Source organism: Cyprinus carpio, chromosome A13 (genome assembly GCF_018340385.1).
Source record: "Cyprinus carpio isolate SPL01 chromosome A13, ASM1834038v1, whole genome shotgun sequence".
Taxonomy (NCBI): Eukaryota; Metazoa; Chordata; class Actinopteri; order Cypriniformes; family Cyprinidae; genus Cyprinus; species Cyprinus carpio.
This window is the reverse complement of record NC_056584.1, coordinates 20,791,516-20,810,798: the sequence shown is the minus strand read 5'-3', so window position 1 is coordinate 20,810,798 and position 19,283 is coordinate 20,791,516. Positions and strand designations below refer to the sequence as shown.

The 19,283-nt window shown below is 35.9% G+C and overlaps 1 protein-coding gene across 10 annotated transcripts in view; it reads left to right on the top strand.

Moving 5' to 3' along the window:
• The first annotated feature begins 1,254 nt into the window (after window positions 1–1,254).
• Window positions 1,255–19,283, top strand: part of LOC109068331 (phosphofurin acidic cluster sorting protein 2-like) — a 31,160-nt gene continuing 13,131 nt past the window's right edge. For 4 of the 10 annotated variants that reach the window (XM_042769298.1, XM_042769294.1, XM_042769297.1 and 1 more), the window contains exons 1-8: window positions 1,255–1,688; window positions 16,340–16,427; window positions 16,971–17,060; window positions 17,512–17,637; window positions 17,719–17,878; window positions 18,790–18,863; window positions 18,944–19,024; window positions 19,146–19,205. In XM_042769298.1, the coding sequence (XP_042625232.1) occupies window positions 1,570–1,688; window positions 16,340–16,427; window positions 16,971–17,060; window positions 17,512–17,637; window positions 17,719–17,878; window positions 18,790–18,863; window positions 18,944–19,024; window positions 19,146–19,205 (798 nt within the window). In that variant the 5' untranslated portion in view covers window positions 1,255–1,569. Of the gene's footprint in view, window positions 1,689–14,075; window positions 14,396–16,339; window positions 16,428–16,970; window positions 17,061–17,511; window positions 17,638–17,718; window positions 17,879–18,789; window positions 18,864–18,943; window positions 19,025–19,145; window positions 19,206–19,283 lie in introns of those variants that run through there. The other 6 variants (XM_042769302.1, XM_042769301.1, XM_042769299.1 and 3 more) reach the window with 4 other exon arrangements.

Below are 19,283 nucleotides of genomic sequence, written 5' to 3'. Positions count from 1 at the left end.
AACACACAGACGTTAACAAAGGTGTATATTTGTAGTGTAATTTATAACAGCTTCAAACGAGGCTCAACCAATCAGAATCAAGGACCAGAACTATCTGTTTTATAAATCAAATTTTGTCACAAAGTGCCTTGAAAATTTTCAAGGCACTTTTACAACTGAATCACACAATGAACAAATTACCATGATCATAGTTATCTATATTATCACAGTATTGTTAAAATGTGTTGGAAATGTTCAAAAAGTACTCATACACACAATGAAACCATGAGTTTTATCTAAAAAAAAAAAAAAAAAAAATTTAAATTAGCAGCACTATGAACTTTTTGTTTGCGTAAACTTTAAAATATTAATGTAAAAAATGATAGCCGGATTTTAAACAAACAAAAAATCTTGGTTGGGTGACTTAGGCCTACAACACATAACATGTTATCTACTAACATGTACTAAATGCCTTAAATAAAGGTTTCTGAAATGATAAACCTCATAAAAAAATGTTCGACATTTTATCTGCCCCATAAACAATTCTTCTTAGGCTGCCTTATTATCCAAAGTGTTGAGATTGTTTAGAATGCACATTAGCTTGATTTTAATATACCAATTAAGATTTACAAAAATGCCTCACTCTTTAGTTCTCTTTCATGATTTCTTGCGCATGAACGGGTTCAAACCATTAAAAACACATGCATATGATGAACTTTCGTGACAAGTCAAAAATAAAGCACAAAGCTGAAGGGGGACATTTTCAAAAAGTGGGGGGACATGTCCCCCTTGTACTTTTGTTCCTGAAACCCACCCTTCACCCTTAATCAAGATAATCTTGATTATTTTTTTGGATCATAGATTATACATGTAGGCTATATTTTAGAGAATGATGGTGTTATAAGTGAAACTGATGTCCAGAAAACTGGGAATTTGGAGTAGCTATATAATATTATAAAAAGATATTCGTGAGATAAAATATTTAAAAAGATAATTAACCTATGTTAAGATCCTTTATTGCTATTTTATTTATATTTTACCTTGACCAACTTCATCATGCAGTAGATACCATAAATGTTTAATGCATGCTTTTTGCAAAACTGGTGGAAATAAGCAAGTCCCTAGTATAGTATACTTCCAGTATGTTTAAGTCCAAATGTCCTTTACTTGCAAGCACTGTAATAAAATACTTGAACTGTACACTCCCAGCGTAACGCAATAGTTCATTCATTAACAACACGAGGTACTTTCACTGCGTGTCCTGTTATTTACTGGCCATCGAGTGTGCAAGAGCGCAGATGAGCCAGTCGGTGGTACAACCCGGGGTCACGTGACTTCCTGCGGCGCTGCAGTTTCTCGTCGCGAGCGCTCGGTGCACGGTGTGGAAATTCCGAACCACAGCGGCATGAAGCTGCACGCAGACACCGTATGCGAATCGCTGCGCCACCCGTGAACGGTAACCCGGCTCCACAGAGCGGCGGATTAACAGCCGTTTCAACGGGAGGGATTTAGATCCAGCGCGTTCCGGAGGGAGAAGTTTGCTCACTGTGTCGGTGTCGGCTGGAGGTGTACGGGACACCAGCAGCGAGCATGGCGGAGAGAAGTGGCCGGTTAAGCTTCCCCGGGAGCGGGGCGCTAAACAGACCGGTGCCTATGAACCTGTTCGCCACCTGGGAGATAGACGGCTCCTCTCCGAACTGCATCCCCAGGTGAGAGTCGCGAGATCGGACATCCAGGGCCAGGTGCACGGGCTGTTTGTGAGCGGGCGGGCGGGCAGGTGCACGGCGACAGGGAGTGGTGTGTGCCTGTGTTAGACAGAGAAATGGTGTGTGAACTAGTTTGACTATCGGTGTGGTGCACTGATCGAGCGCGTCTGATTGGACCGATGTCAGCATCGGATCACGGTGGCACAAATCCAGTGATGTTCTGCAGGTTTAGTAACGCTTTTCTGTCATTCACCATGAACTGTTAAAATGTGACCCGGTTGCTCTTTGATCACTAGTCTTTTAGAGCTGATTATTATTATCATGATTATTTTTTAATAATTATTATTAATAATAAATAATTTCCGTTCTGCTTGGCGCGGCGCGAACCCGGGTTTTTTGACAATTCTGTTCTGCTGCCCGCAAACTCGTTGGCCTTTGTGACGTCAGGGTTCCGCTCTTGCGCCGCGCTCGGTTGAGGTGACACTGGCACGCGGTTTGTTATGAATGAGGGGTCGTGCAGAATAACCCAGTGGGTCTACTAGATGCACTGCCACCGGAACATAACGTTCAGACCCAGAATTTCAGAGACTGCTGCTTCTCTTATTTGCTGTCATGAGTCATCAAAGTATCATATAAATGTATTTCTTTCTTTCCTTCTAAACACAAATTAGATCAACACAGAGAAACTACTAATAAAACAGGCTTGACTAAAACCGTATGTGTGCTGGCATGCAGGTTGTTTTTGTTTCTGTCCCATATAATAGTTATGATGAACTATGGGTGGTGTCCGCAAATGACCTTTAAAAGGCATTTCGCCCATAAATGAAAATTCTGTCTGCATTTACACACCCTCATCACTTACAGGAGAAATTATAAGGCCTGTAATGATCCTTTTTTCGCTGCAGTTGCAAAGAATGGGGACTGGAGCTTTCAAGCTTCAAAAGCTATCATCATCTGGGCCCCGAAAACCACAAGTCTTCTGAAGCCACGTGATAGCTTTGTGTGAGGAGCAGTTCAAAGTGAAAGTCATATTTCACTGAACAAATCATTAGGTGCAACCCAAATCGCGTACTAGTGCACTATTCTATGACGTTTTGTAGTATAAATAGTGTGAGTAGAGCGTTCACACTGAAAATTCCAAAAAGAACACGCATTTAAATTTAAATGCATTTAAATAACCGAAAAAATGAAGTGTGGAATGTTGGACACTTCATGCACTCAATTGTCACAGCTTTAATTACGTAACGAAGGGGGAGGAGCTATCAGACTCCAATTATAAATGACAAAATAACCCTATATAATTCATAGACTACATTGGCTGAGCACATAAGTACATAGTGTATGAGTGCATAGTGTGTAGTTCATCATTTGGGATGCAGCTATTCTTTTGAGTCTTGTATTTTCAATGAATCAAGTAGTTCACAAAACCAGACTGAATGGTTTGTTCAGCATTTGGATTGATCAAGTTCTCCTCACTGACTAAATGATCCAGTCTAAAGAAAGAGGAGGATTTTTTTTTTTGTGAAAAACAACTTCTCATACATAGATCTGAAATATAGTGTGGGAGTTCCATGGATTACTTTTATGTTGCTTTTTTGTCATTTTGGAGCTTCACAGTCCTACTCTGTAAAAAACATCCCATTATCTAGTAAAAAAAAAAGTGGTATGGTTGCAAGAAGTTCATTGTAATAAATGCTATGACACTGTTTTCGGTATTATGGGATGCCTGTGTATTTTACAATAATTGTATATTTTATTAATTTATATAATGTTAATATACTAAACTATTTGAACTACCAAAATCCACTTTTTACATTAAGATGTATTACCATAATAATGCAGGTGGCAATAGAAAGCTACATGATGAATACGCCTCACAAATTTACCTTTTCTGTTACACAAAAAAAAAGTCATTCAGGTTTTTGTTAGAAATGACAGAATTTTCATTTTCTGGTGAACTGTTCCTTCAAAACAGCCTGAACTGGAGCAAATGGTGAGATGGATGGGGAATAAAGAGCGAGAGATGTGCCTTATGAATTCTTGATCATAATAAAAGATTCACAACTGTACCACAGACATATTTTCCCTCGGGCCCTTTGTCTGCTCACTGAATGTGTGTGAGGAGCACGACATTTGACCGTAGAATTTTTGCGTTTTATTGTTTGTTTGTTTGTTGGTTTGTTGTTTTGTTATGTTCTCTCAGAATCTGAGAGAAACAACTCATCTTATCACAGTGAGACACACTCATACGTCTCTGTCATGAAAATGACATTAGCTTTAGTTTTTAATGAACTAATTAATGAGCTACAGCAGCTGGTCTTCTGAGCTTTTCTGTAGGATTTTCCCCTTGGGCTTCCACTGCAGTGGGTGTGGCCTAGTTTGGAGATACTGTCTGATTGGCTAGGCCTGATGTGGCAGGCATGTCATTTTTTTATTTTTGGATGTGTGATTTTATTATATTATCTGAGTGGGATATGTAATTTTTTTTTTTTTTTTTTTTTTTTTTCTGGTGAACATTTAATTCTTTGCAGTGTTGTTATTGTTAACTAAAACTATAAAATATATTTTTTAAATTAAACGTGCATCTGACACTCTGTCAATGTGTCTGGCCTTTGTGTTTGTTATGTTTGTTATGTTAAGAGAGATCCTACAGCCACATTTAAATTTGTGACCTCTGGCGATTGTGGGTCAATTATTATTGAAGTGTTCTTGGTGGGCTGAAATGCTTCAAAAGCAGCTGTTTTGATTGTAACTTCAGGCTGTTGATCTCCTTTGATGTTTGTGTCAGTGAATAAGAAGATGAATGAATTTTGGTTGAATGACAAGAATCATCATCATTAAGATTTACACACTGCAAAATAGGTCACAACATAGAGTCTGAAGCCTGTGTTATTTTTTTTGTGTTATGATAGATTTAAAAGGGCTTAATATTAGCTCACTGTAGCTGGCTTAATCCTCACGTTCAATTAAGCCGTCAGAGCCATCACATTCTGACTGGTTGAGTCCCGCTGAAGTCAGTCAGAGACTATCAGAGTGTGAGAAAACAGAACGCTACAAGGCATAAAAGTGTCAACCATGAATATAATAAATAAAGCAGAAAAGCTGATCCACTTCTTTCATGTTAGTCATCTCTCTTTTTAGTACAGCATGTGAATGTGAAGTGTGTTGAAATCTGTGAGAAATGTTTGTGTGATATGACGATTTGTACTGTAACTGGATTGTAGGAAGCAGTCTTGTTATTGTTAACTGAAACTAAAACTTCACTAATTGAAATAAAGCTAAAACAATAGCTGAAATGTGAATATTAGATGAAGTACTAAAATTGCTAAAGGTACAGCTGAAATAGGCCTAAAAGTTAAAGCAATATAGAAATATATATATATATATATATATAAAAAAAATACAACAATGAATAAAACCAAGACTTAAACTAAAATTGAAACAAAAAGTGAAAATGTATAAATATAATCTAATTCAAAATACTATTATAGAAAGTTATGAGGTCATGTCTTGATTAATTAAATTGTTCTTGTTCTTTTGAGTTAATTGATTGTACTATGAAAACTTGCATTCAACATCCTCCAGAAAGTCTAGAAAGAGCATCTACTAATACTGTGCACTGTGCTCCAAAATGGCTTTTTTCTGACATCAGAAACCTAAACTTATTAACATATGGCCGCCCACATTTACACATCAACAACGCCTGTCAGTGTTGAGTGTGGCCTGTTTAGTCAGGTTGATGTAATACTGAGGGAGTAGGAATGATGTTGGTAGTCCTAAACACCAGAAAACACATTTACATTTAATTATAGTTAATATCAATGGCAGATATTACAATTCTATACTATTTTGCATCACAAACTAAAATCAGTCATTTTAATTACTACAAGTGAATTTAGGCATCACAACATTATAAAGTGTAGTATGAAAAATGGATATTCATTTTGAGATTTGTTTATAGATTTAATTTCACAGTGTTATTAAATGATTCATGTTTTTTAAATATTAACTTTGAGTGTTACATGATGAAAACTAGGAAATTTAATAGTAAAATAAGGAAAATAAGCACTATTTAAATAACCAGTTTTAACTAATAATAATAATAAAAAAAAAACCTAATATTGGCTGATAAATGATTTTCTGTATATCCTGAGCGTAAAATTACATTCACCAGCAGGAGCTGAAATATAAACTTATTGTTTATAGTGACACTGTGCTGCTGACTGTGTGCATGGCCCCATTCTGGTCCTTTGCATCTTCTCAAGTTGGCATCGTTTTCACTAAAACAATTGAAATCTCTCTCTCTCTGATTGAACAGGCTGTGCTAGGCTGTCATATTTGTGTGTGTTGGTGGAGTGTGTGTGCTGCGTTCTCACCCAGAGGGAAGAAACAGTCATGGCTTTGTCTTTAACACACCCACAGCCATTCTTACACACACACACACACTGACAGGAGCAGGGTAAATAGCTGTATTGTTTATATGGTAAAGCGCTGTTTTGTTTTGGAGCGTTTTGTTGTGTACATTCTTGATTCGGTGGGGATAGCAGATGCTATTACTTTAAAGCTCTTTAATGGAACAATGAATGACGGTGCAGCTCTTTTATAGCACATGGTCTAAGTCTGTACATCAGTACCAATTATAGCGCTCTTGATGTCCATTTTAACCTAGAGGGCTAATTTGCTATGTACCCTCAGGAATTTTTACTGGGTTTTTAGAATAGTGGTTTTCAATGCATGTGATAAATATGTTTAAATGTGTTAGAAATTTTTATATACATTAATTATACCACAAAGGTGAGTGCTTGATGAACTCAAACCATTGTAGCTGTTCTATAGCAACTTGTTACACACACACACAGAACCATTCAAAAGTTTGGTAGTCAGTACCCTTTTTTTTGACAGAAATGATCTTTGACAATTTTTTTAGTAAGCACACATTAAATTGATCAAAATTTACAGTAAATATTTATAATGTTACAAAAGATTTCTATTTCAAAGAAATGCTGTTCTTTTTAACTTTCTATTCATCAGTAAAACATGAAAATATGTATCATGGTTTCCACAAAAATATTAAGCAGCACAACAGTTTTCAACATTGACAGTGATAAAAAAAAAAAAGTTTCCTGAGCACTAAATCATCATATATGATTTCTGAAGGATCATGTGACACTGAAGACTGGAGTAACGGCTGCTGAAAATTCAGCTTTGCCATCACAGGAATAGATTACTTTTTAAATGATATTAAAGTAGAAAATAGTTATTTTAAATTGTAATATTATTTCATAGTATTAGTGTATTTTTGGTTATATATAATTAGTCTGTATGTTTATTATAACTAGAATTTCTCTGTGCGTATGGCAGGAAATGAAGTGACTTCTTGCGCGCGCACACACACACACCAGTGAACAGCTGCTTGCTCAGCACTTACAGTAGGGGGTGGGGGGTATGTGTGTTTTGCTCTCTAATTGTGGTTGGTTCTCATTCCTTCAGATTCCAGTCTGGTCAAGTCTGAAGGTTTGTTAAAAAGGACTGTGACAAGCACACACACACACACACACACACACACACCCCCCTCCTGCAGTCAATAGCCAGTCATTCAGATTATAAAAATCCTATGACTTTGCTCTGAATGTTTGCTGATGTCTACTTTTACACCTGCATCATATAAAATCATGACACAGGAACTTCAAACCCGGTTCATCAGGTTCTGTGCCTACAAAGTTGTTTTTGACGTTTTTTTAGCAGAGCTAGTGTCTGCATTTGTTAATTATTTGCATGTGGTCAAAAATAAAGTCAATAATCATGCTTTTGGTCTGAAGAGACATTCAGGTTTAGAACAACATGAGGTGGAGTTATTGATGACAGAATTGATATTTTTGGGTGAACTGTTCCTTTAAAGTCACCTAGCTCCTTCTTAATAAACCAAGTATTATTTTTTTGTGCTGTAATTATTTTGATGGACTTATTTTAAACTCTGTTGATCAAAGTCTATTAGCAGTGCAGCTCTTTGTAATAACTGATCATCAACATCACCGTGAGGACGAAGATTCAGAAGATTCCAGAGCAAACTGGCATCTGAGCACACCCTAAAGAACAAATGCCTTACACCCTGGGGATTCTGGGAGTCTGCACACCAAAGACAAAAATAGCTGGTTTGTGGACCATGACCTGCTCTTTCCCAGAAGCCCCGGTGTGAGGCAGCAGCAGTAGGGCTTTGAATTATGGTTATCAAGAATGCAAAACTAGCCTGAACATCCTGATCACATGTGCATGACCACACGGCAGTGGGGCACTTTGGTTTTATGTTTAAATAAAGCTGTGGCCAACTTGAATTCTCCATTCCTGGTCACTGCAGGTGTGTCTGTTTGTTGTGTAAAGACAGAAACTAACACAGTGTTCAACCAAACACTGGATATGAAAACAATGCACAATTGTGTAAATATATTACATGTACAAATAGAAAATATCAGTTCACAATTTTTCAGTCAGCTGCACTGGTTTCTGTTCTGCATTTCAGATCTTGTAATTTATTTATCTCTTCTGTAAAGTGTGGGAATTTTGGTCTATAGGACTATAGGTTGGATCACGATGGTTAACAAGTTATCCAGTAACTGTCTTGGCACCTAGTGAGGTCGACAGTCTCATTTATAGCCATACATATTCAGATAGATGTCTTTAACTGTTGGGTCACATCTTGCAATGTTTTTGATTGTCCTTTAGTAGACCTTTTCTCAAAATGAACAAGTTATTTAAATTACTTAACCAAATGGTTCATCCACTAAACATTTACCTTAAATTTGAAAACCAGAAAGTTCCTAAATGCGTTCATATTTTTAAATGGTTCATACACTATCATTCAAAAGTCTGGGTTTTTAAAATGCTTTAGAAGTCTCATGCTCACCAAGGCTGCATTTATTTGATCAAGAATAATAAATAGATATACATAAAATAAATATAATACTTTGAAATAACAGTTTAATATATTTTAAAATTTATTTATGTGATGGCAAAGCTGAATTTTTCAGTGTCACATGAGAAATCATTCTAATATGCTGACATGTTTTATTATTATCAATGATAATAATGAAAACAGTTGTGCTTGATATATTCCCATGAGATTAATTTTATATTATTTTTTGTCAGGATTCTTTGCTAGTTCAAAAGAGCAGCTTTTATTTGAAATAGAAATATTTTTATTACTGTCACTTTTTATCAATTTAATGCATCCTTGCTGAATAAAAGTGCTAATTTCTTAAAAAAACTAAAAAAACATACTGACCCCAAACTTTTCAGTGGTAGTGTATGTATATATGCGTGTGTGTGTGTGTGTGTGTGTGTGTGTGTGTGTGGTGTATATATATATATATATATATATATATATATATATATATATATATATATATATATATATATATATATATATATATATATATAATATTATTATTATTATTATTATTATTATTATTATTATTATTAATATTATATATATATTTATTATTATTTTTATATATATATATATATATATATATATATAATTTTTTTTTTATTTATTTATTTTTTATTTTTATTATTATTATTAAAAGTAAAATATTGGACTAAACACTGATTTTAAAAAGGGCTCTGCATATTTCACATATTCATATACCACAGATTATAAGCATGCATCTGCTGTCTTTAAATTGAATGCCACTATGTTTAATATTTTTTAATTTAATGCAATGATATTATTGCATCAAGTGCATCAAATAACAGTCACTGTATACACGGGTGCATTTGTATAGAGCATTTATGATATTTTAAACAAAGACTCACATTTTGCTACAGGTGATGTTTCTAAAGCAGCAGCAGCAGCAACAACAAAAGTCTTGTATTTCTAATCAGCATTATGTTTGTGTGTGTGTGTGAGAGAGAGGGAGATCCAGTGAGAAAGTAGGAAAATGTAGGTCACTTGATTTTACAAGGGAAGGAGATGCATGTGCATGTTGACTCAAATGTTTTCAGCATGTGTTAGTCTTTAACTGCAGTTTGCTGGAAGTCAACACACTCATACACACATCTGCACCTAATGAGACTGAATGAAGCCAACCGAGTGTGTCCAGAGAAGTGTGTGCTTGTGCTCAGGTGAAACACAGAAGGATTGTTTGCATCGGTTTATGTTCTCCTATCCATTAAAGGCTTAGGTTAACTCAATCTCTCCTGTCTGTCTGTCCAGGTTAAGAGGATCAGTGGTCATTTGTTCTGTCTCTCTGTCATACACAGGTCAGGGACTCCTGTAATCTCACCAGGGTGAAATGAATTCAAATCTACTGTGAGTGAATATCTCCCTCACTCTCACTCACGCACAGTTTTATTGCAGTTGTTGGGACAGATTACAGTGCAGGTTATCTCGACTCTCTGCTCCACTTTGAAGTTCGTAAACATAATTCAGAGTTTCAGATAAACAAATAATGTAGAAAATGTCAAGTGTGTTTGTGGTTTTCTGTTTAAAGCTACACAGTTTATCTTGAATTAGCATACAGTGGGATCCAAAAATCTAAGACCACTAGTGCAAATGCTTCTATTTTGCATGTGTTTATAATTAAATGCTACATTATTAATTATTAATTATATTATCAGCAAAAAATAACATTTCTAAGTACTTTGCTTGCCCACATTTTACGTTTGTGATCTGTATGCTCTAGCATGATTTGAGAATGATCCAAAGAATGTCTTGTGGTTCAACCTGTACAATAACATCTTGACCTTTTGTACAAATGAGTTCAGTGACACAAATCTGCTGAAATTCCTTTACTTATAAAGTTTGTTTGATCATGCTAATCTAATGTTTAGTTTCTCATTTATGTAATTTCAGTATTGTTTATTTTCAGGTTTATATGAAAAAAATTGCCATTTGGTGTCAGACGTTTGGACCTGACTGCACATAAACCCAGCAGAAATTACATTTTTGTTTGTGTTTACTAGTCATGTGCTTTTCGTACCAATGAAAATTTAAAATAACATAGACTTGCACACTGCTTAGTGTGTGTGTCTCTTCCATCATTTACTCTAAGGAGTATTCATGCCTTTGAAATTGAGCTAATTAGGACCAAGCTGACCTTATTAGAGTAGTGTGTGAATGTGTGTGAGAACCTGTGTGTGTTTTTAGCTTCTACAAGTAAATGTAGGTCAGCTCTCAGGGGTTTACTCACTTTCAGACACATGCAGAATATTTGGACCGTTTTTCTGATGAGATCACATGCACACGAGTCCAACATGGAAACTGGCCTTTAAAACACTCAGAAGACACACATAAACGCAACCTATGAAATCCAGATGGTCCGGGTGTGTTAGTTTTGATGCAGTCTTTGCCAGTGTACTTCTAAATGTTTTGCCAACTTGTAAAGTTCAAATTTGCAGTCTCTTCTAAGAAAATGGACTCCAAATATCGATGACTCATCCTGTACTACACAATTTTCTGTCTGGTGGGATGCTCTCTAGAGCATCAATGTCCCTCCCCCTCACACCATCTATGGCTGTGCTGTAACTATTTATATAAAAATGACCATTACATCAACATATCAACATAATTTTTTTGTGCTATATTATTTTATTAAGTATTTTTTTATTAATTGTGCCTAATTTTCTATTTGGTTTTTATTTTTGACTATTTTTATCTTAAGTATATCTTCAAATCTATCTTTAATCTTTGTATATAAATATGTGTTGTACTCCAAAAGAGTCGTTCATTGTAGATTTTGAAAAGTTTAAATAAAATTTTAAATAAAACAGAAGATTTCTGTTAATTGTTATTTGTAGTTTTTGAGTGGTTTTTGTGATTTTTTGATTAGAACAGCTTTTTTTATGCTCAAACAGCAACATTACAGACTAACTAAAGTTGAAAAAGTGAAAAAGCATAATAGCACCCTTTTAAATAAAAACAGAGAACAGGGTCTTAAAATTAAAGATGAAAGATGCAACATAACCCCAGCAGGGTTCACTCATACTTCATTAAATAAATAACAAACAGTTAATTCTGCCGTTGTTTTTTTTTATTTTATCAGAGAACAGGGTCTTGAAAAAGTTCATTATTTTCCATAATGTAATGATAAAAATTAAACTTTCATATATTTTAGATTCATTGCACACCAACTGAAATATTTCAGGTCTTTTATTGTTTTAAAACTGATGATTTTGGCATACAGCTCATGAAAACCCAAAATTCCTATCTCAAAAAATTAGCATATCATGAAAAGGTTCTCTAAACGAGCTATTAACCTAATCATCTGAATCAACTAATTAACTCTAAACACCTGCAAAAGATTCCTGAGGCTTTTAAAAACTCCCAGCCTGGTTCATTACTCAAAACCGCAATCATGGGGTAAGACTGCCGACCTGACACCCTCAAGCGAGAGGGTAAGACACAGAAAGAAATTTCTGAACGAATAGGCTGTTCCCAGAGTGCTGTATCAAGGCACCTCAGTGGGAAGTCTGTGGAAAGGAAAAAGTGTGGAAAAAACGCTGCACAACGAGAAGAGGTGACCGGACCCTGAGGAAGATTGTGGAGAAGGACTGATTCCAGACCTTGAGGGAGCTGCGGAAGCAGTGGACTGAGTCTGGAGTAGAAACATCCAGAGCCACCGTGCACAGGCGTGTGCTTTTGAACCAGAAACAGCGGCAGAAGCGCCTGACCTGGGCTACAGAGAAGCAGCACTGGACTGTTGCTCAGTGGTCCAAAGTACTTTTTTCGGATGAAAGCAAATTTTGCATGTCATTCGGAAATCAAGGTGCCAGAGTCTGGAGGAAGACTGGGGAGAAGGAAATGCCAAAATGCCTGAAGTCCAGTGTCAAGTACCCACAGTCAGTGATGGTCTGGGGTGCCATGTCAGCTGCTGGTGTTGGTCCACTGTGTTTTTTTATCAAGGGCAGGGTCAATGCAGCTAGCTATCAGGAGATTTTGGAGCACTTCATGCTTCCATCTGCTGAAAAGCTTTATGGAGATGAAGATTTCGTTTTTCAGCACGACCTGGCACCTGCTCACAGTGCCAAAAACCACTGGTAAATGGTTTACTGACCATGGTATTACTGTGCTCAATTGGCCTGCCAACTCTCCTGACCTGAAACCCCATAGAGAATCTGTGGGATATTGTGAAGAGAAAGTTGAGAGACGCAAGACCCAACACTCTGGATGAGCTTAAGGCCGCTATCGAAGCATCCTGGGCCTCCATAACACCTCAGCAGTGCCACAGGCTGATTGCCTCCATGCCACGCCGCATTGAAGCAGTCATTTCTGCAAAAGGATTCCCGACCAAGTATTGAGTGCATAACTGAACATAATTATTTGAAGGTTGACTTTTTTGTATTAAAAACACTTTTCTTTTATTGGTCGGATGAAATACGCTAATTTTTTGAGATAGGAATTTTGGGTTTTCATGAGCTGTATGCCAAAATCATCAGTATTAAAACAATAAAAGACCTGAAATATTTCAGTTGGTGTGCAATGAATCTAAAATATATGAAAGTTTAATTTTTATCATTACATTATGGAAAATAATGAACTTTTTCACAATATGCTAATTTTTTGAGAAGGACCTGTACATAATAAATTAAACAGTTTTGATGCTATATGATTGGTTGCTTATGTTGCTAAGGGTGTTGCTCAGTGACACACAGAATCGTTAGGTGAAGCGGTCATAGCTGCGCTGTATCGGGAATAAAACGCAGCTGCTGACCAATCAAAATCGAGGAACGGAACTAACCGTTTTTATTTGTGTATATATATATATATATATATATATATATATATATATATATATATATATATATATATATATATATATATATATATACACACACACACACACTGTGTAGGAAATTCATCAGTATAGAACCTAAAACCTCACACACTCCCTCCATTTTTTTTTTCCATTGGCCAGACATGGTGAATTATTTATTGTTAATACTATTATAGTATTTACTAAGATTTTTAATCAGCTTTTCAGTTTTAATTTTAATTTTAAATTTAGTAATTTAGTTTTGTGCTTCTGTCATTTTTATTAGTTCTTTTTTGTAATATTTCTATTTCGCTTTGATGTTTTTTTTAATTTCAGATTTAGAAATTGTAACATTTAGTACTTTAGCACTTCGATTTAAACATATTTTATTTTAGTTAGTTGTCAAGGCAACATTTAAATTGGTAAGTTTTCTGAGTTTGTTTTTCATCTAATATTTATAGTTTGTTTACTTAAGATTTTTTGATTAATGAAAACAATTATTTCGCCTTTAAATTGTGGTCATGGCATAAACTATAAGGCATTTCTGTGTATGTAATGGACATTTTCTTCTGTAAATTTTGTCAGAGCTGCATGCTTCAGGTTTAAGGGTGTAAATCTACCCATAGTGTCTGTGTAAGTGTTGTGAAATGTTGGTGTCAGCTCTTATGTGTACTAATGCATTGGCTAATCCCGGTGTTCTCTCTGGGCTTGTAACCTGAGCACAGTTTCACCCCTTAGCACCGCCCTTTCAGACTTACAGTTACAGTAGATGTCCGCGTAACCTGAGTCAGGAGTGAAGGAAGCTGAGGGTTTGATGAGAAACGAATGAAATTGATTTTGGTCTAATTCCCTCTGTGCTTTCAGAGTCTCTGCAGCATCTGCCGGGGAGAAACACACACAGTATCTGTAGGAGAGTGTGTGTAATGGAGCTGTGATTGAGTTTGGATCCAGCTGAGCGGAGTGAGACACGTTTATCTTCAACAGTCTCTGTTCTTCTGTGAGAGGTCACTGAGGGCTGTTAGATTTTATAGAAATGTATACATCGTTATTAGAGGGGTTTGATTGACGTGAGTGTGTGTGCAGTTAGAGACGCAGCACACACACCTCACAGTCTCACACCACACCAGCTGAAAAAACAGAACATAAATTTGTGTGTGGCCATTGTTTCCTGTTGTGTTTGTTGGTGGTCTCAATGATCAACCTCTGACGCAGCTTTCAGTAATATCAACTATTTTTACATCATGTAATATTATAAATATAGTGTGTTGACTGTTTAAAACATTACAGTCATTTGTTGAGTTTGTGTGATTAACTTGCAATATGGCAGTGTTTTAATGAGGCAAACCTAAGTCAAATTTAACTGCAAAATCTATATCTATATCAAATCTATACACAAGTTTTAGAAATTACAATTTGAATTACAAACAATCATCTTCCACCAATTAACTTTAGTGTACTGTAATGTAAAATCTTCATTCTTATTACTATAATGCAGAATAAAAAATTTGAGGTCATCAGCTGCAGCCACAGTAGAAAACCATCAAGTTTGTGTTTTTGTGGTTGCAAAAATAGTTTTTAATCGGTGATAATGTGTGAATGTAGTCTGCTCAAAACCGCTGTGTGTTCCTTTGTTGTGGTCAGAGTTAGCATGCTTATCGCTCTGGGAAGAAGAATGGCTTTTGTTTGTGTGTCTCACTTGAGAGATTGTGTGCCTCTCTCGCTCTCTCTCTCTCTCTACTCCTTGTCCTCATAGTACCTGGTATGTGATTTGAATATATAAAGTGTTTCTCATTAATATTCTATTAGGTGCATGCATGTGGGTCTGTTTCCATTGGCTTCTCTCTCTGTTCAGGCTGCTCTCTGGTCCCTTGATCACTTCCCACTGCGACATTCCTGACAATACTGACTCATCTCTGCTCTGACTCTCTCCCTGCATGACTGACGTTATCTCATTCTCTCTCTGTGACAGGGTTCTTTCCCTCCACAGTCAGTGTGTAAAGGGACATTTCAGCCCAAAAATGAAAATTCTGTCATTTAATCGACCTTATTGTTGTTCCAAATCATTAAGATGACAAAAGGAAATCAGGATGTTCACAATCTTTTCCAAACAGTTAAAGTAAATGTGGCTGTCAGAAAGCATCATAAAAGTATGCAGCTTGTACATTATATTCAAATATTCTGAAGTCATGCAGTAGCTTTGTGCAAGAATTAAATGGAATTGTCTTGCAATTTGAATATGCGCATAAATTTGCCCCGGCTGCATTATTCAATTTCAGAGCTTTGGCTAAAGGGAAGATTATCAGCAAATAATGACTTAATGGCTTTTTTTGGTCTACTAATTTAATTCTGGAATTGTTTGACTCTGTGATGCAAATGTGGGAGTTTTGATTTTTTTTAATTTGCATTATCACTGTCTGTGTTAAAGGATAGATGTCAGTGTTGAGGTTTACTGCTGTATCAGAGCAGGGATGCATTTTTATTATGTTTTAGTAAAATGACTTTGATTTTTGGCTCATTTGAACAGTTCCTCCTGGCTAAAATGACAGACACTCAATGGAACGTTTTGTAAACAGTTTTGTACACAAGTTTCCAGGAGACTAAAATCCCTGAACTCCACTTTTTCAACCCCATGAATTCCAGCTGCAATGAGCCTGTTTCAGCAGACCTGAATCAGATTGCGCTGTAGAATTTTTCCCAGCAGAGTTTTAGAGCAGTAGTTGCTCTTTGGAAGATTGAGTTTTCTTTGGAAATTGAAGGTTCATACAGTGCCTTACTGATTAGAAACTTTTTTTTTAAGATGGCACTTTTTCCACATGCTCATTACAAAGATGACTCCTCAGCATTAGCCAGACGTTATGTATAATCACATCATTTTGTAAGCAATGCTGTTGTTTTTGTCTGTAGGTTGTGTAGTCTGACTTTGAAGAAGCTAGTGGTGATGAAGGAACTTGACAAGGAGCTGATTTCTGTCGTCATTGCAGTCAAGATTCAGGTTAGCCATCAGCTTTATAAAGTGTATGTCGTTTTTTAACTCCAGCATGTCTAGATTTTTGTTGCAACAAATAACACAACATTTACATTTAAGACAATCAACTAAATATTCTAAGAGGGTTACAATACATGAGATTCTGAAATGAATGAAAGTGTATGATATTATCAAGTATGACACCAATGAGGAATCTTGCAAGCGATTACTTTTTCCTCAGAGAATATATATCAACATCTTTAATTAAAATAAAAATAAAGGTATTTTCTTTGAATATTTGCATTTATGAATATAATATTTTGCAAGGGATTGTAATAAAATAATTATAAAATTAATGTGAAAATGGGCCTCTTTTAAAAGAGTCACCAAAAATAAAAAAATCACCAATGCAAGATGAGGATAAATTCCTTTTGGCAAAATTAGAAAAAAACATGTTTCAATAAACATGATTAATTAAGAAGATAATTGTTTTTTAGAGTGATAATAGAAGGAGCAATTAAGTGAAACTCAGCATGTGTGTAAATAAAGTGACTGTGTTTGTGTCTGTAGGGCTCCAAGAGAATCCTGCGCTCCCATGAGATAGTGCTGCCCCCTGCTGGCGGGGTGGAGACTGATCTCGCTCTCACATTCTCACTACAGGTAAAGACGGCCCCAAAACACACATTTTCGAATTGCTCAATCATAAATGGCTATAAAAACAATGGCTCTGACCCAAAACATAGTGAACTGACTAGTTATCTACTGCTTACATTGCCTGACAAAGAACCTCTTAATTGATTGATTTGGAACACTCTGCGTAACTCTTTGCAATGCACTAATGGATTGTTTTTTGCTGCATATATACAAGTATACATGCTGAGCTGCCTTGAAATTCAAACAAAAGGAAGGTATCATAGAAACAGTCTTTGCTTTGGGAGTGTGTCTGCAAATGCTCCCTGTGTAGGCAGCTTACTGAAACAGAGCCAATATTGCTTTTAAGACATCATCATTTCAGTGTGCTCTGAATCATTCTAGAGTTTTATTATGAAACTGATTTTGATGTTTTTCCTCTCTCTTTCTCTCCTGTACGTGCATGTTTTTATACGAGTAGTACCCTCATTTTCTGAAACGCGAGGGAAATAAGTTGCAAATCCTGCTTCAGCGGAGGAAGAGGTACAAAAACCGAACAATTTTGGGTTACAAGACTTTGGCTGCTGGTTCTATAGACATGGCAGAGGTATTTCAGATTCCTCAGTGAGGTTAATAGAGACTTTTGAAGCATACAGATGCTTACATGCTGATTTGTTTGTTTGTGTAGGTGATGCAGCATCCTGCAGAAGGTGGGCAGGTCTTGGCTCTGTGCAGTAATCAGAAGGAGTTTCTGGGTAAAGTTGCAGAGATTTGGATCTATTCCCTGTCCAGTCAGCCTATAGACCACGAGGAGGCAGCCATTCTGGGACAGAAAATCAAATGTTCTGGTAAAAAAAAAAAAAAAATCATTCATACATACTCATCTATTTTTAATTAGTCTATGACATGTCTCTGGGAATAACAGATTGTGTTCTCTATGTGTGATGTGAAGTTATACACTAAACAGGTGTTTTGTTTCTATATTGTTTATTTTAGTGTGACTGTTGCTTTCGGCCCCTTATCAGATTTAGGCATGAGTTGCTGTGCACATGTGTGTTTATTAATAAAATTAACTTAATTTCTTACAAAAAGTTTATTAATGATTATTCAGAATATATAGTATATTCTGTTTCAGACGAGACATACAGATTCTATTTTATAATACCAAATTCAGAATATATAGTATATTCTGTTTCAGACGAGACATACAGAATCTATCTAACCAACTTTCTAGAGGTTCCTCCTTTATGATTATTAGCAGCTATTTTTCATCATTTATAATTTAGAATATTCAGAATATTTTTTCACAACAGATTTCAAAATAATTTTTCATACTATACATTATAACAGAGATTCCCACATTTTTGTCAGCCGAACCCCTTTGACCTGAATGTTTACTTGAAGTGCACCCTGAGATTTTAATTTAATATTTCAATAACAAAGTTTTTCATTATCATATTTGAATTTTTTTCTTTTTCCTTTTTTTTATTATTTTTTAGCTTTTCATCACCTCGTGAACCCCTCAAAACCTCAGTTTGTGAGATCTTCATTATAGTGCATACATGTTATTGTCGATTTATGAGTTATCATAAATGCATTATTATCATATTAGCATTATTTAAAAATCATTATTGGTTTATCATATCAGCCAAAATTTCAATATCGGAACATCGATAGCTGGAACGCTGTATTGACCAATCAGTATTCAGGACCTGTCCTTTTTATAACTTTTTTTTTTTTTTTTTTTTTGACTTTGTAGATAATTACTCAGAAGAAGAGTATGAAAGCTTCTCATCGGAGCAGGAGGCCAGTGATGACGCAGCACAAGGACAGGTGATTACATACACACATACAAACAAAGCAACCTCATTTCCCTCTTTTTCTGCTGACTCGTGTATGTACATGCTCCGCAGGATCTTGAGGACGACGAGTACGAGATAAGGAAACCAAAAAAGCAAAGGAGGTCAATAGTCCGGACGGCGTCGATCACCAGGGTAAGAATGCCAGAGAACAATGAGAATTTACTCAGTCATCACTGTCAGGTGTCATTGTGTAGTAAACAGACTGTTAATATGAGTGTGTATGTCTGTGTGTGTGCTTCTCTTTCTCTATTAGCAGCAGAACTTTAAGCAGCGCGTGGTGGCATTGCTCAAACGGTTCAGAGTTTCTGATGAGGTGGGTATAGAGTGTATTTGTTCTTAAGCGAGTTAGTCAGGTTGCGCTGGTTGACTTGTGCGGTGAACCAATATGTTT